The following is a 16,210-nucleotide window of genomic DNA, read 5'->3' as shown; positions in this document are numbered from 1 at the left end:
ATTAATCTGGACTGACGCCATCTAGCGTGTAAGTGTGGTTACCCGTCAGTTTGCTTTCTTGTTTTCTGTATAAATTCCTCCACCTCCGTTGGCGTGTGGAAGAGGAAGCTGTTACCGCGGTGAGAAATCCTCATTTTTGCTGGGAATATCAGCCCAAAGTTTATGTTCAGATTACGGAGTTGTTGTTTCACCTGGTCGTATTGTTTGCGTTGTTTCACCACCTCCACGGATAGGTCAGGGAAGAACATCACATGGCGGCCGTTGTACATCACCTTTCCTTTCAGACGGGCTGCAGTCATCACTCTCATCTTGTCTTGATAGTTTAAGAATTTCATGATGATCACGCGTGGCGGGCCGCCAGGAACACTCTGACCATGCAGCCTGTGGGCTCGCTCGATAATGGGGGGAGATGGGAACGCGTCCTGTCCCAGGACCTCTATCAGCCAGGTTTGCAGAAAAGCAGCGGTGTCCCCTTGTTCTGTCTTCTCGGGTAAACCCACGAGTCTCAGGTTGGATCTCCGGCTTCTGTTTTCAAGCTCGTCCACCTTCAAAGTGAGATCCTGGATTTTCTTTTGAATGGATGTTTCCTTGCCTGTTAACGAGGCGACGCCGTCTTCCAGGTTGCTAATGCGGGATTCTGCAGAGGTAAGCCTCTCGAGAAATACTCCAATTGTGTCTTTAATTTCTTGGTTCGAGGTTATAATTTCCTGTAGTTGCGTGGTAAAGTGAGTTTTCAAGGCTTGAATTGCTTCCAGAAGGTTAGCTTCAGAAGACTGGGAGCAAGCGTTAGCCTCCTCCATGTGCTCGGTTTCCACTTCGTTGTTGGCCTCGCCTTCGGGTCCCTCTTTGCTGGAAGTTTTCGTTTTTAATTTATGTTTAGTCGGCATCTTGGCAGGTTGAATTGAATCCCAGAGAGTTTGCTCGAACAAAGAATATATTAGCAGTGGTCTAGATATCTAAATGTAGAGTATATTGGTCGGAGCTCAGAGCCCTGCAGCTGCTCAGTCAGACGCCATAACCGGAAGTCTCGATCAGGCTGCTTTTGCTCAGCTTTTTGGTAAGCCTCCTCCACCTCGACCACAATTACTCACATCACCTGGAGCTTCTGCCTGTTCTACCTCTCCTCCATCAGTTCTATCCACTGCTCTGGACTGGACTCCACTCCCTCCTCACCCTCTGCAGTGTCAACTATTCAGACCTTTAAGTGAGGAGAAAGGCCACAGCTCCCTTTCCAGTGGGTCAGCCTGATGCCTGCAATGGTTTACCTCCATTCCAGCTTAGTTTCCTTTGTAGTCTCAGCTGCCTCCTTCATGATTCCCAGTTCTGACCGCCTCTCAGTGCGTTAAAACAATCATTTGGCCCCAGATCATCTCAAATATTTTGTTCACATTCCCCATGAGTTAGAGTATCTGAGTTTTTTTAGTTTTTTATGGTGAGAAAGAGGTTTTCCCTTTTCTTCCACCATCTCCAGTTCCCGAGCCAGAACCCCTTCGCGGGCTGTTTCTTGAGCCATTCTAAGAATTCATAATGACTTCCTTAGAAGACTTAATAAAGGTATTACAAGTTTCCCTTACTGATTCAAATAGAATTCAAAAATGGATCCCTAAGATTACAATAATAGACAACTACTTCACTATTGGCACTAAGTTTAAAACTCAAAATGACTAATTTCATGGATCTTTTTTTTTTTTTATAACCCACCATTGTTTTTTTTTTAGTTTTGTCTGTTTATGTAAATAAACATATTTTATTAAAGGACTAAGTTGCTGTCACACATAGTAAGAAAAGTTCAATTGTGCAAATATTATCTACCGGTACTCACTGTACATTTTACAATACTATTTAGCTATTTTGATGAATGATATAAGGAAAATCATGATTAATAAAAACCTGAAATAATCCTCGCTGGATCGGTTCGCAGCCGAGTGTGAAGCGGCCGGGATGGGGATCAGTGCCTCCAAATCCGAGGCCATGGTCTTGAGCCGGAAAAGGGTAGAGTGCCTTCTCCGGGTCAGGGGGGGTGTCCTGCCCCAAGTGGAGGAGTTTAAGTATCTTGGGATCTTGTTCACGAATGAGGGAAGAAGGGAGCGGGAGATCGACAGGCGGATTGGTGCAGCGTCTGCCGTGAAGCGGGCGCTGTACCGGTCCGTCGTGGTGAAGAGAGAGCTGAGTCAAAAAGCGAAGCTCTCGATTTACCGGTCGATCTACGTTCCTACCCTCATCTATGGTCATGAACTCTGGGTCATGACCGAAAGAACGAGATCGCGGATACAAGCGGCCGAAATGGGTTTCCTCCGTAGGGTGGCTGGGCTCTCCCTTAGAGATAGGGTGAGAAGCTCGGTCATCCGGGAGGGACTTGGAGTAGAGCCGCTGCTCCTCCACGTCGAGAGGAGCCAGTTGAGGTGGCTTGGGCATCTGTTTAGGATGCCTCCTGGACGCCTCCCTGGTGAGGTGTTCCGGGCACGTCCCACCGGGGGGAGGCCCCGGGGAAGACCCAGGACATGCTGGAGAGACTATGTTTCTCGGCTGGCCTGGGAACGCCTTGGGGTTCCTCCTGAAGAGCTGGAAGAAGTGGCTGGGGAGAGGGAAGTTTGGGCCTCCCTTCTTAAGCTGCTGCCCCCGCGACCCGACCCCGGATAAGCGGAGGAAGATGGATGGATGGATGGATGAAATAATCCTAGTCTTCAATGTTTAAAGTTGATTCATACCTATTTTTCTTTCTTTTTAATAAAGGTTCACCCTCTTGCAATTTGTAGGAAATGTCTGCCAAATATGTCAGCCCTCTCAAAGTTTCTAGATTACTCTCGGAATTCTGTATATATTCGATACATACATTTTATCTGGAGTAGATCTTTCTTCTTTGAGAATATACAGTTTTCTGATGTTCTGTGGACAAAGCCAGCAGTAGCTGAGAAAATAAGTTTCTCTATGGTTCTTTCCATTCTGGCTCAGAGTACAGGGAAAGTGAGTCGACTATTGCCATACCATTGCACTCTTTAATGCAAACCCTCTTGCTCTAAAACTGCTCCTTTGGCAACCTACTCATTCTCTACAGAAAAAGATTGTGAATATCGAAAACATTTTCGGTAACTCTGCTTTGTGTGTAATCTTCACTATTTGCATAGAATATCAAGAGTGCAGTCTGTGACCTTGAGTTCATTATCCCGAAAGAGGGTTGTGCTAAAAAAAATATCTAATTAGGTATAAATAAAACCTGTATATTTAATGGTCACTTACAAGTCTTAATGTAAATTTGGATTTGTCTCTAATTTCAGTTTGATAAATGTATTTAATTTGGAGAGTTTAAAGAATGAAAATAAATAAGTGTATTCAATAAATTATCAAAAAGGCATTTGTACAGTGGTTGACAGGTGCAGTAAATCATGTAACAAGCTGCAAAAACATATGATGCAAACTCCAGGCATGCAAGCATAAAAAACAAATGCAAAACATAAAAACAAAAAAACAACCTGCAAACAGGTGAAAACCCACTTCAAACACACATATGATGCAAAGTCCAAAACACGCCGGCATAAAAAAAAAAAAAAAACAAGCGCAACAGAAAAGTGCTGCAAACAAAAAAATTGTAAACAAAAATAGAAGCAAAAACCTGCAATCAGCAAAGTAAATGCTAACAAAAAATATGCAGAAACCACAAAAATAAATGCTACAAGCAAAAACAAAATGGTGCAATCACAGAAAGAAAATAATGCAAATAGTAAAACAGTTGCAAATCACTAGAGGCAGTCGAACAAAGAACTAACCATATTTCAAAGTGTTGCTTTTTTAATCAAGAACAACTGACTTTAAAAGCCCTGAGACCCCTGCAACATCTACTTCTTTAACACACTCGGCCACTATTACTATAGAAAAAAGTAATTCCATAACTTCTTTATAAGAGGGTTTATCTTAATGATAACTGTAAACTGCCACACTCCTTGTTTTTGAAGGACTGAAGGTCAGCTGATAAATTAAAGGTTTTTAACCTTTAACTCTTTTGTTTTGTAAGAAGACGTAGACCTAACTATAAAGCCGGGCATACACTGTATGATTTTTTCATTCGATGCAAGCAGCTGCAGCTCACACTGTATGACGAAACTGTAGGGGCTAAGTTCACAGCACACAATGTATTTTCTCGCATTGCGAGCCCCAAAGCTCTGATTCGATACCTTCTCAAACTGTACTTGTAAAAACCACGTCGGACTCAGCTCTGCAGTGAGATAGCGCTACTTGAACTTGTCTATCTGGAAGCCAAATGAGTAGAAGACAAAAAAGACGGAAGGGTCAATGCCTCCTGTTAAATATGAAGCTCACTAGAGTAAAAGGCGCTGCTTTGGCAGTTTGTGCAATTTTTTGTGCGGAAAGCCTAAAAAGAAAATGCGATAACGTATTTGGACAATGACATGGCTGAGGAAAACATGGCTACTACAATTTTGTAGTCTGTCAATTTACAGAAAGAGCTCCATTTCACTTGCGGCCTCCACCATGCTTCTGTGTTTTCATCTGAGAGGAAGAAGAAGAAGACTTTTTGACTTTTAACAACACTATATTTACACAATTCAAAACAAATAAACAATTGACGTAAAACAAGTGTCAGTTAAAAATCACTATTAAGGTAAAAACTAGAAAAAAACTAAAAATCATTCAATGAAGAGCTTGTTAAATGTAGTTTTCCCTCATCTGACAAAGTACATAGAATGTTAAAACCCCACAACTGAATAAAATTCTCAATGTTTGCACTCTGGAAGTAAAACTCCAGACTTATTCTGGCTTTAACGTTGCACTTCCACAGAGCCATGGCATCAAGGTGAGCTCCTCCTGCAGACTATCTCTAGGGGACAGATAAACGGCCATCTTGGCTTCACTGTTTAAAAAATTTTAAATTTGGGCCTTCGGCTTATTTCTTCTGTTATACTAAACTTCTCCTACAAAAAGAGCGTTGGTAAAAATGTCCCAAAAAGTCTAAAAACACAAATTAAAAGGCTAAAATTGTCTTTAGTCTTGTGCATTCTATAAAAACATAGAACACGTTTTCAGACAGACAGCAGAATTTTGATAAAATATAGCGGCGCTCCAGGGCAGTGACCAAGAGCAGCTCCTCTCGACAATTTCACAAAATATGCGGCTTAAAATAATACAAACTAGACATCAAATCCGCATCTATGATCGGCAACACCTGCTGGAGCTACGGTCACAAAATGTTTTAAATACTGACATTTTTGACCGAGCGGGCTGCAGAGGGGGGCTAACTGCGAAGTTAAAGAAAGATCCCCACAGACCACCACTTCCATCATTCCTGATTTCCAACATCCGCTCATTGGAAAACAAAATGGATAATTTCGGACTTGAACTCTCTTCAAAAAAGGAGGTATGTACTGTAACTGCTGCGCCATCATTCTGACGGGGTCTTGCTGAGTCCAGCAGTCCCGGACGGTGCTGTTGGCCTGGGGGGGGTTGATGCTGTACCACGCCAATAGAAACAAAAGCTCTGCATGAATGGAGGCTCTTCTCAGGCTGTTCCCAGGCACTCTTCAGAATCTAGAAGGGAAAAACACCCAAGAACACCCAATCAAGTAGTTTTCCTTAGATAGAAAAGTGTGAATCAATTTGACTGTGTGATCTGGTAAACTGTAAAGTGCCTTGAGATGACATGTAAATTGTTGCTATATAAATGAAATGAACCTCTGTTTGTTTGATAGTGCAGCAGCTGAAGCAAGAAAAGTCTGAAGCTAGTTAGCAGGACTGTGGTTCTTCCAATGATACCTCAGAACAGATTTGATCCAAAGAAGGTGAAGCTGACTTTCAAGATCCAGCTGTTTATTCAAAGATCAGACTTTTCCTCTACAGTTCTCAAAGTTCTTTACCCCAGAAATGATCCACAGTAATACCAATTTCCTCCTACATGTTATGATCCTGGCACTGATGGCTGTATTTGGCTCTTTTTTCCTATCTGCTTAGCTTCGCCCAGCACTCATTGTCACTCATCAGATTCACCTGTTTCTGCTTTATGTTTAAGCCATGTGTTTCCAGCCACCTGTGCCAGATTATTCAAGCCAAGTGTGAGAGTTTTCTAGCAATATGTGTGTTTCTGATTATCTGATCCTAAATGGTTTCTGTCCTCGGACTTCTGAGTTTTGATTGCCCCAGTTCTGCTCATTTACCTGATCTGTTTTTGGAGTGTTATCTGGATTCTGCCTGCTAATGACCTTGGACCTGTCTTCTAACCCCCGCTTGGATATCCCTTCGGCTCTTCTTCGGACTTCTGATCTTCTTGCCTGGAAACCTGTTCCTGCTTCGACTCTGCCTTCGGATTATCCCTCCAGATTTTTTCTGCTCCTCTGCATCCTCTGGCTTCTGCTCATTGTTGCTCTGCTTCTCTCCTGGAACTCTGGAAGCGGCTTCTGCCGCAAGCTACTGAGAAATAATCCCTCTAGACTTTATTCTGTCTTCTAGGCTCAGACTAAACTTTATCAGGTTAGTGACTTACACGGTCATTAGCTTTTGTTATCTACTTAAATTCTGGGTCCTATGTTCTGAGCTTCTGAAACTAAAAGGACGATTTTCCAAAACAACTTACCACAAAAAAATGTTTATTCTAAGCCAGGCAGAGGAAGGGGTAGATAAATCAGGACTAAGGCTCTTGCCAACATGATGGCAGAATTTTTAAAAAGAACTTGAATCATGAATCCCATAAACTTTTATATCTTTGGCCCACTCGTGCAAGGAGCATCCACTTCCTCACACTTTAGTAGCGCGATGTGTTACCACATGGGGTGTTATCTAATAGACTGTTTAATTGGCAAGTTTCTAATCTATAAATGCTGGTTCTTCTAATTCAGCCCAGTTACAGGTGTTTTGTTCCATTTATTAAACACAGTCTTGGCTTCCCAGTATCTTTCCATTTTCTCCAACCAAAGGTAATTTTAACATGTGGTATTTGTTAATAAAGATGATTATAATATGAGTAGGACAAACTAGCTACTATTAATGAAGTATGCATATAATGTTCAACAACCTAAGTAGTTTAAGGTCTAATAAGTTTTTTTTATGAATGATAAAGATTATTATAACACAGCAAACTGAATGTTTATGGATAGTCTTTAGCCCACTCTCTTGTATCCATGACAGAAAATCCCACACATTATCCACCCCCCCTCCACAAAAATGTTTAATATAACACAGCACAGCTGTAAATATGCGCTTTACTATGGACATCGATAGTCCAGTTTTTCCACTGTGTAATATGTTTGTAACACAACAAACCAGCTTGCAGAAAATAATTTATGGTGTCAAGGAAAATTTATTTCTTCAAGTATATACAGCTAGCTTCTTTCTTGGAGTACTAATTAGTGCTGGGATAGGTGGTGACACAGCAGGCAAAAGCAATAATACACCAAGCTTTGAATGCAAGCATTAAAGAGATTAAAGACACAAGTTTTAGTGTAAAGCACAACGGAAAGACTGCATAGGAGACCCCCTGACCCCCAACAAAAAAAAAAAAAACATTCAAGAGTTTCTGCTTTGGTAAAGAAAAGCTAGGAAATACTGTTATAATGCTCACAACGAGATTTATAATTTTGTAGGGGAAGGAAACACTGATAAACAAATTATAAAAATTATACTTATCTGGTGTGATACTGGACTATTGATATGATTTAAGGAAATAATTAGCTTTAGGAATGAATCTGTTTCAGTCTGCACTGAATGGAAAAGAAGCTGGTCATCTACCGAATTTTTACTGCAAGGCAGGTGGCCCCTAGGATTAGAGGAGCATATTTATAGATTTATATATTTTTGTATTTACCACATTTAACAGAGAAAAACAGAGAAAGTAAACTTTTTGGAGGGGGGCATAAATAAACTGGAGGACCAATATTGTGAGCATTGACCCAAAGAACACCCCCCCTAAAACAAATCCCTGAACAGTAAACTTTAACTTAAATATTTGTACATTTTACATTTTCAAGCAGCTGTGACTTTGAGAAAGTCTTCACAATCTTCTATTTTATTAACAGTATTTAAAACAAAAATAACATCAATAATCCAATAATATTCACATAATAATCTCTCCAGTTCCAGGAAGGCAACAGTATGTAAAGCTACATATTGCATGAGAAGAGGTATATGATCACAAAGATGGTTTTACTTCTGTATTAAGTCCATTAGGTTTCATTACATGGATTTAATCAAAATATCCCACAGTCGGTCATCACGTTATCCAGCACCAATTTAGCATCAGTGAAATCCAGCAGGCTATGGAGATTAGGGAGCTCGCATTTAGAGTTTTGATGGATTACAGCTTGTTGTAGTGTGACTCGCATAACAACACTGATAGTTCAGTCAATCTTCTTTTGAGAGGCTTGGGGTGACGTTTGGTGAAAGGTGACAAGTAAGGGTTTGCTTCCTATTGTAAAGAGCAGCTTTCCTCCATAATAAAATCCATAATAAAATAAAGGCTCAACTGTTTGCATTATTCTACATAAATATTTGGAGTTGAATAGGAGCTTACAGAAATCCACTTAGTTTTAACTGAAATCAAGCCTGGTACGTTGCAGATAAATGATTACTTACACTGGAAAAAACAACTTTTAAACCCACTTTCTTAGTGAAAAAATTTCTAATCTTATTGATAGGGAAAAGTGACAGCAGATGTTAAAAACAACTCAGCTATCCACACATCAAAATAAACCAAAGCAAGTTATTCATCTTTGATATTATGAATGTTTTAAATGGCACAATTGGAGCCATAATATTGAAGTGGAAATATAAATATTTCAACATAAACCCGCTAGGACCAGTTACCCTGTTCCAGTTTTCTGAAAGATCTGTAAAAACAAATCTAAAAAGCTCTGCAAAAACAAAGCACATCTTGTTGAAAGCCTTAGGAAGACTTTAGAATAGCAAGCTGCACAAGACTCCATTAATGAAGAAAAAGCATATAGAATCTAATTTAATGTTAGCCAAGCCAGTGATGCTGGTAGAATACCATGTACTTAAATTAGGCCAAATTGGATCTCTTTGGGTATCAAAAAATATAGATGCTGTGTTTCGAGGAAGAATTTTTTTTTTTTTTTTTTTGCATTATTCCCAAAACAACAAGCAAAAAGAGAAGCTAATCCACTCAGATCAAAGACAGTGCTCTAAAAATGTAATTTCCCCCGTTATGATTTTATTCTTTAAAAATATCTATCCAAACTAAAATAGGCCTTTGTGATATTATTATTGTCCTCAGTACTTAAGGTCGTCCAAATGATTCTCCACAATTTGGATGATAATATTCTTTGGACTGTGAAGGAAAATTTACATTTTTTTTAGGGTTTGCATCCTCTTAAATATGGTGTGAAAGTACCACATCATTAATAAAAAAGGTGTAAGGTGATGGTCAATTTTTTTTCCTGCTCTCTAACTATAGCAAACATTTCTGGCCATCTGTTTGTGATCTAATTTTGAAGCATTCAATAAGTCAACCTCTATAGAGCTACAAACTGAAAAAATTAAATGGTTTTGGACTGGCCAAGCCAAAGATCAAACTTAGACAGAACTAAGATGCATGACCTTAAACAGGCTGTCCATGACATAGGCCTTTTTATAAGGCTTTATTAAAACAGGTCTGTGAAGAAGCTAAGGCCAAACTTCCTTTACAGCAATGGAAGAGATTCTGGTTCTAATTCAATTTAAAAAGTTCTTACTGCCAAGGGTGCCATACTAAACTATAAAGCCTATAGAACACCTCTTTTTTTATATGGGGTCAGGTAAATTATTATTATTATTATTATTTTTTATAAAATTATTTAAAAACCTGGTTTTCCACTTTTGGCTGGTTCTCACTGCTAAGATGACAATCTTAAATTTGGGAAGAAAACCCGCTGACATCAGATGACCTCAGCGAAGAATAAGAACAAGCTTTAAGGGCTGTAGAAGCACGCCTTATTGGGGTAGTTTTGTGAATAAGTTTTACGCCAGGAGGTGCTAGACTAAGATGATTTAAAGTTTAGATAGAAAAACTCCCAACCCACATTAGATATGTACGTGAAATAGTTTATTTAAATTATATGTATTCTGTGATTAATCTCAGACCTGTAAACTCTAAGCCATTTATTAGGCCGGCATTGCTGAGTTAGAGTGGTATATCTCATTTTTAGCAAGTTGTCCCTGATGTTTGATCAAATTTTTACCTTTCTTCTCCTCAATGTTGTATGGAACATGTTTCTTAGTCAGGGTTCTATTTAAAAGAACTTAAATTTCTGTATCTAATAGTGATGTTTTGATTTGTTTATTATCAGAGGAAACTAAGAGCTCAGATTGGCTTCAGGACTTAACTCACAACCATTGATGTGTATTAAGAACCATGATGATCAAAATATTAGAGATGTTTTCAGCTGCAGTTTTTAGATGCTGACATTAGTTGCCTAACATTAATCCCTACGTTCTCCTTAAACATAAACTATACTGGTATTTTGTTCATGTATTCATTGTATTCTACCCTCACAATTGCAGAGAACTTGGATGGGTTTTATTTTCCACATGCACCAATCTGAAACAACTTCATGCATAAACCAGACAGGGTTTTGGTCTAGGTGCCCTAGACTGGTGTTGGAAATTTGCAGCTATACACAATTATATCTATAAATTGAAACAAAATAGAGGAACATTTTCATTTTACCTGATTTGATAAAAATTGTGCTTTTTTTTGCTGATGATACAATATCTCTGAAGGCATTAATTCCAACGTCTAACACTCCCAATGTGAGAACTAGAACCCCCAAGGTTTGATATGATGATGTCATTTGGACAAATTTCTTGAAAGTGTGTGTTACTTCTTTAATTGGAGGAGATGGAGGTGGTGGCTAACTGAATAAGATTAGAAAACAATCTATCAAAATGACTACAGGTGAATTTAAGCAAGGATCTTTGTTTAATGCTTGTCTATGCTGAAAGGACCCAGTTGAAGTCGGTGACCATTATGTGCAGATACTTTTAAGAAGCGTGCAAAAACTATATGCTTCTGACATGTTACTCAAAAGTTCTACCTGCAACGCAGGGTGAATGTTATAGGGATCTGGTGGGAGAGCTGAACGAAGCAAAGGTCAGAAATGTTTGCAAGGAATTGATTAATTCTAATATCCACTTTAAATTGAAATTCTTGTCTTCTGAAAACGGCAACTGCTATTCAAGGCACTCTCACAGGTGTTTTTGCACCTGAGGATAAAGTTCAAGCTCATTCATTTTTTTTTTAAGAATAACACAAGCGCTTGTGCTGGAAGTATCTAACTGATGAAGAATGAAGCATCTCTGTATACTTAGCTAAGAAAGCAGAGCAAAGCAACAGGTCCTACTGACCAGGAGGTCAAGTCTTCACAGTGATGGCAAAAATGGTTGCTGATAAGGTGCAGCACTAATATCCACAGCTGCAACACCTAACCATTATTATCCTTTTCTTAACTGTACAAACACATACGCATTGTACATTAAAACAAAAAATAATATATACACATGGCAGCTTCTATATATAAATATATGAGGTGAAATGAGCAACTACATGAAGTACAAAATGAATGAACATTACATTATGGACATTCTGTGAACATGAATGTACATTAATAAACAATGACAGATTTCTGCACTTCAAGGCTGATCTGGCTAATTTAAGTCCTTAAATGAAACTTGAAGAATTTTAACTACATAATGAACATAAAGTATGATGACTCAAATAAAACAAAGGGAATACATATAAAGAGCAAAGATGGGTATATACATATTAAATACATGCTGGTTAAATATATACACTCTATGCACATAATATTGACTACAGCAGCTGTATTATAAGTTAAGGTTTTGATAACGGAGTTGGAAGACACGATGCTGCCCAGATTAGAGTGTCTTTGCCTTGGGGTCAGCCAGCTGATGAGATGGGGATGAAACAGGGCTGGAGTGGGTGGAGGGCATGGCAGGAAAGGCAAAAACGCCTGTGGAAACCGGAAAGAAAAACCCAGGCCACTGATTGAAGGAAAGAGGGGAGGGCAAGGCTGTGAATGCAGCAGGAGAATGTAGCTGATAAGTGTGAAAGGGTCCTGCAGGAGGGCTGGTCATCCCTGTAGCCTCAGGGCTGTCAGGCCAGGATTTGGCGCAAGCCTCTGGACTGGGTAACGTCCACGGTGGTGCCTGAAAAGGTAAGGAAAAACAGTCAATAGAAAACTGTAAATAACTATAGCATCCCAGTTATTTCTGAAAGTATCACAGAACCCACATTTGAAGCCTGAAGTGGCAGTTCAAGTGTTTGAGGCACAACCCGAGGGCACGGCTGCTGCCCACGGACATTCAGAGAGTCCGTACACGGCCGGTGGGTCACAATCAGAACCTCCTGTGCCCAGTCGTCCATCAGACCTTGGAGGTCTTCAGGCAGGTTATTATCACTGGGATTCATAGATGTACTTGTTTTGTTATTGCTGTTGTTAGCCTGAGCTTGAGCCAAGCCAACAACAGGCTGTTGAGGAGGTGGTGTAGCGCTATGCATTTGCTGTGACTGATTGAAAGTTCCTGATGCTGAGGCCCCAGACCCTGACAAAAAAAAAAAAATGTTTAGGTAATAGTCATTAAGGTGACTTGAGGGATAAAAGGAATTTGATTTGAATTCATGTAGAGTAATAAACTGTAATTTCACATACTGTTGCCTCTCTCTTTGCCAATACACAGCCTTTTCAGCGTTGACCCTGTAGAATAGAAAATACTTTAGGCAAATAGCTGTCCAAATTGAGTCTTAGAGATCGAGTGCTATGCAAAATAACGGACAAATTAAGGAAAAGCATAAAAACATAAAACATGTACAGGCGGAAACAGGCCTCTGAAATATGATGACCATACATGCATTTAAGAACCATGACAAGAGTTGTTTCTAGAGCATAAGCAGAGCAAACAGAAACTAATAGGGACAGGCAAAAATATGTCAATTTGCTGCACGCTATGAACAGACCTTAGTATATGCATTGCAAGTTGAATCATAGGAATGAATATCCTACTATGAAACAACATAGTGTTTTACAGTTCTTAGCCAAAGTATTCATACCCCTTAAGGACTTGAATGTCTCTTTACGTTATCAAATTATAATTTATGTTAACAGACTTTGATCTAATAGATCAAGAAAGCACATGTGAAGATCAATTTATCGCCTGTCTTGACCTGATATTTAATTTTAACCATAGTGAAACATGAATAATCCTTTGAACTGTGTTCAATGAATTTGGTGATGACACACTCAAGAGCAGCATTATCACTTCAGTCAAGTATCATCTTCCAAGATAGAAATACTAGAGAGCCAAGAGCTTTTTTCCATTGTGGTCCTCTGAAAACCAAACACTTAATAAAAAACATACAGGAAGTATCTGAATCATCACATTCAGTAAGTTTTTGTTGGCTCTAAATTTCATTAAAACTGTATCAGAAGGATGAATTCAAGTGCTAACCTTTTGTTTTTCCTTTACTTTAGGTTTAACATAAGACGTGATAAACTTTAAAGTATATGAATATTATAGATAATAACTTTATCACTACATATTGAAATGTGCAGTAACACATGTTACAGCTGAAACAAACATTGATCATCAAAACATTAAAACTTGGAAAGAACACAGCTTTTACAAAATAACTGATCATTAGTGTAATACTTAAAGTATAGATGCATATCAGATCTATTTTTTTGTTGTTGTTGTTGTTGTTGTAAATGTGCCAACAGCATGTAGAAAAAGCTTTAGAAAGAAATCCTTAAAATCCTTTGAAAGGGTTTGAAAAAACAATATGAAAAAAAGATTGGAGATTGAATATAGGTGAATAATGTAAAGCAAAAGTAAAATATTCACAACTGTGGGATACTTTTGGGAGAAAAAAATGTGTTATGAAGAGGAATAACTTAATGTAAAACCAAATCACACAGAAGCTATGCAGGAAGAAAAGAGATACAAACAGATAGACAAAGACACAGGCCCACTGAGAAATCTAGCTCGTGGTTTGCTACTGGATTTATAGGTCACTCTCTCAGGTGGTTGAGGGGGATTAGACCAGCCTGTAGAGGGAAATAATGAAGGTAAAGAAGATGACTGACAAATACAGGCTGCAAAAAACAGTTATCACTTTTCTTTCTTTTGCTAAAGTGTTTTTATTGGTACCTTGTGCTGGTTGAGCTTGTGTGCCAGACACGTCTCCATGTAGTCCAGCATAAATGTTGTCAGAGGACAGAGAGCCTTTCAGAGAGCAGGGCTGCTGCGTCTGCACAGGCTCTGAAGCTGAGCTAGGTAGATGGCTGGTCCGTGACCGTGGCCTGCCGTGGGCGGGGAAGGCGTTTTTACCTGGCGAGCCGTTTAAACTCACTGCTGGTTCGGTTGGAGCTGGAACCACACCTGGAAGCACAACCATAAGAGTTATATTGATCCTTATCTGAAATAAAAAATATGGAAGTCATTTCAATTAGAAAAAGTGGCTCACCAGATTTAGAGGAGTCACTGCTTTTGGTTTTGACATGCCTAAATTGCTGAACTAGAGGGCTGAGAAGTTTTCCTGGCTTCAGCTTGTGTTTGCTGGACCTCTTTCTGCGGCTTGTATGCGGTGCAACATGTAGGAGGCCTAGACCAGGTGGAGGAACCTTACCAAGTCTGCGATATAGCAGCTCCACCTCTCCTCGCTGAAATGCTTGCAGCTCTGAGATCTCCCGCAGATGTCTGAATGGATAGAGGAAGGATTTGAGTAATCAGAATCTAAACAGAAGAAGTTTGATGTCACTAATCTGCAGTGGCTTGCAAAAGCCTCCAGTTAACTTTTTGTTATGTTAAAACCAAAACTATCAATCTACTTTGAAGGGTTTTTATTACATAGAACAACAGAAAATACTGAATAATTTTAAAGTTTAAGGAACACGACACATGCTTTCAAAAAATACATCTTAAGCATGCATTTGTATTTGCACCCCTAAATCAATGGTTAGCAACAAATTCTCCTAATCATTTGATTGATTTCACCTGCATCAAATTGATTTTAGATTTCATACAAATTTGGTTTAAGGGATCTACCTTTTAGGTTGGCTAACTGTAAAGAGGACAACAGTTTGCTGGGAGCTCCACAAACCTGGCTAAAACATAGTTGACTTGTTATAATAGAGGCATGAGGAGAGTCACTTAAAGATAACAAGACCCACACTGAAACATTGTGATGGATAGTACAATATTTTAGTGGGTGCTTTTTAAAAGCAGGCATGCTGGTTGGATGGGATGAGAAGATGGCTAAAACTGAAAAAAAAGAAAACCTAAATGAAATCCTGTTAAAGGTGTCAAAAGACTATTCAATGGAAAACTGTCTCATCCTCTACAAGTCTATGTAAAAGTGGAGGGTAGATTTGAATTGGCTGGAAACCATGTAGGTAATACAGCAATCATTTTGAAGAGGGAGCTCTAGCAGAAAATGTATACTGCGCATCAACCCGAACACCCAACTACACCTACGAACACATATTTATTTATTTTTTCCCAGTGTTTTATTGTCATTAGACTGTCACAAGTACACAGCAACAAAATGAACTCTCTGCATTTAACACATCCCTTTGGGTAGCAGTGGGCTGCCATTGTGCGGTGCCCATGGAGCAATGTGGGGTTAAGGGTTTTGCTTAGGGACATAGAGTGGCAGTCTGTGGGAGTGGGGCTCGAACTCGGAACCTCTGGTTTCCAAGCTCTATGCCCTAACCACTAGGCTGTGACTCCCCTGTAAATGGCATATTAGTTGCAGCATTATGTTGTCTGAAGCTTTTCTGAAAGAATCTGCGAGAGGGAACGCCTATTAAACGTGTGCAAGAGCATGCATGAGCCCATTTCTCCTTTTCCACACTCTGTTTAAAAGTTTCAGTTTGCATCGCTTGTACAAGCTTACTTTCCAAAAGAAGATTTGCTTTTTTTCCACAATATCAGCCTCACAGCCGGTAAGTGAAAATGGGGCGGAGCACATAGGACAGACTTTCCTAAACATATCATCAGAATGATTGATGATTAGTAGGAACACTTATTTTGATGGTACATCCTCCACTATACCTTTATTCAAAGAAATCTTAGGAGAACCTAATAAGGCTCACACCCAGCCAGATTTAAAATGGAGGTTTAGGAGTAAAGAATAATTGTGTTATAGGATGGCCAAGATATCTAGACCTAAACATAACTTAGAATCTATGAAAAGACT

General features: G+C 39.3%; 1 protein-coding gene across 11 annotated transcripts in view; it reads right to left on the bottom strand.

Annotated features, from left to right (window-relative positions):
• Window positions 1–9,781: 9,781 nt before the first annotated feature.
• The window catches only part of LOC107094767 (serine/threonine-protein kinase WNK2-like), a 36,354-nt gene continuing 29,925 nt past the window's right edge, over window positions 9,782–16,210 (bottom strand). For 9 of the 11 annotated variants that reach the window (XM_015390590.1, XM_015390595.1, XM_015390591.1 and 6 more), the window contains 6 exons: window positions 14,477–14,709; window positions 14,161–14,391; window positions 13,959–14,057; window positions 12,666–12,710; window positions 12,248–12,558; window positions 9,782–12,162 (listed from right to left, as the gene is read on the bottom strand). In XM_015390590.1, coding sequence (XP_015246076.1) covers window positions 11,872–12,162; window positions 12,248–12,558; window positions 12,666–12,710; window positions 13,959–14,057; window positions 14,161–14,391; window positions 14,477–14,709 — 1,210 coding nt within the window. In that variant the 3' untranslated portion in view covers window positions 9,782–11,871. The remainder of the gene's footprint in view (window positions 12,163–12,247; window positions 12,559–12,665; window positions 12,711–13,958; window positions 14,058–14,160; window positions 14,392–14,476; window positions 14,710–16,210) is intronic. The other 2 variants (XM_015390593.1, XM_015390597.1) reach the window with 2 other exon arrangements.

The sequence above is a fragment of the Cyprinodon variegatus genome, unplaced genomic scaffold (assembly GCF_000732505.1).
Source record: "Cyprinodon variegatus isolate N-32 unplaced genomic scaffold, C_variegatus-1.0 Scaffold505, whole genome shotgun sequence".
In the NCBI taxonomy this organism is placed as follows: domain Eukaryota; kingdom Metazoa; phylum Chordata; class Actinopteri; order Cyprinodontiformes; family Cyprinodontidae; genus Cyprinodon; species Cyprinodon variegatus.
The sequence above is the reverse complement of the archived record's forward strand: the minus strand, read 5'-3'. Positions and strand labels throughout refer to the sequence as shown.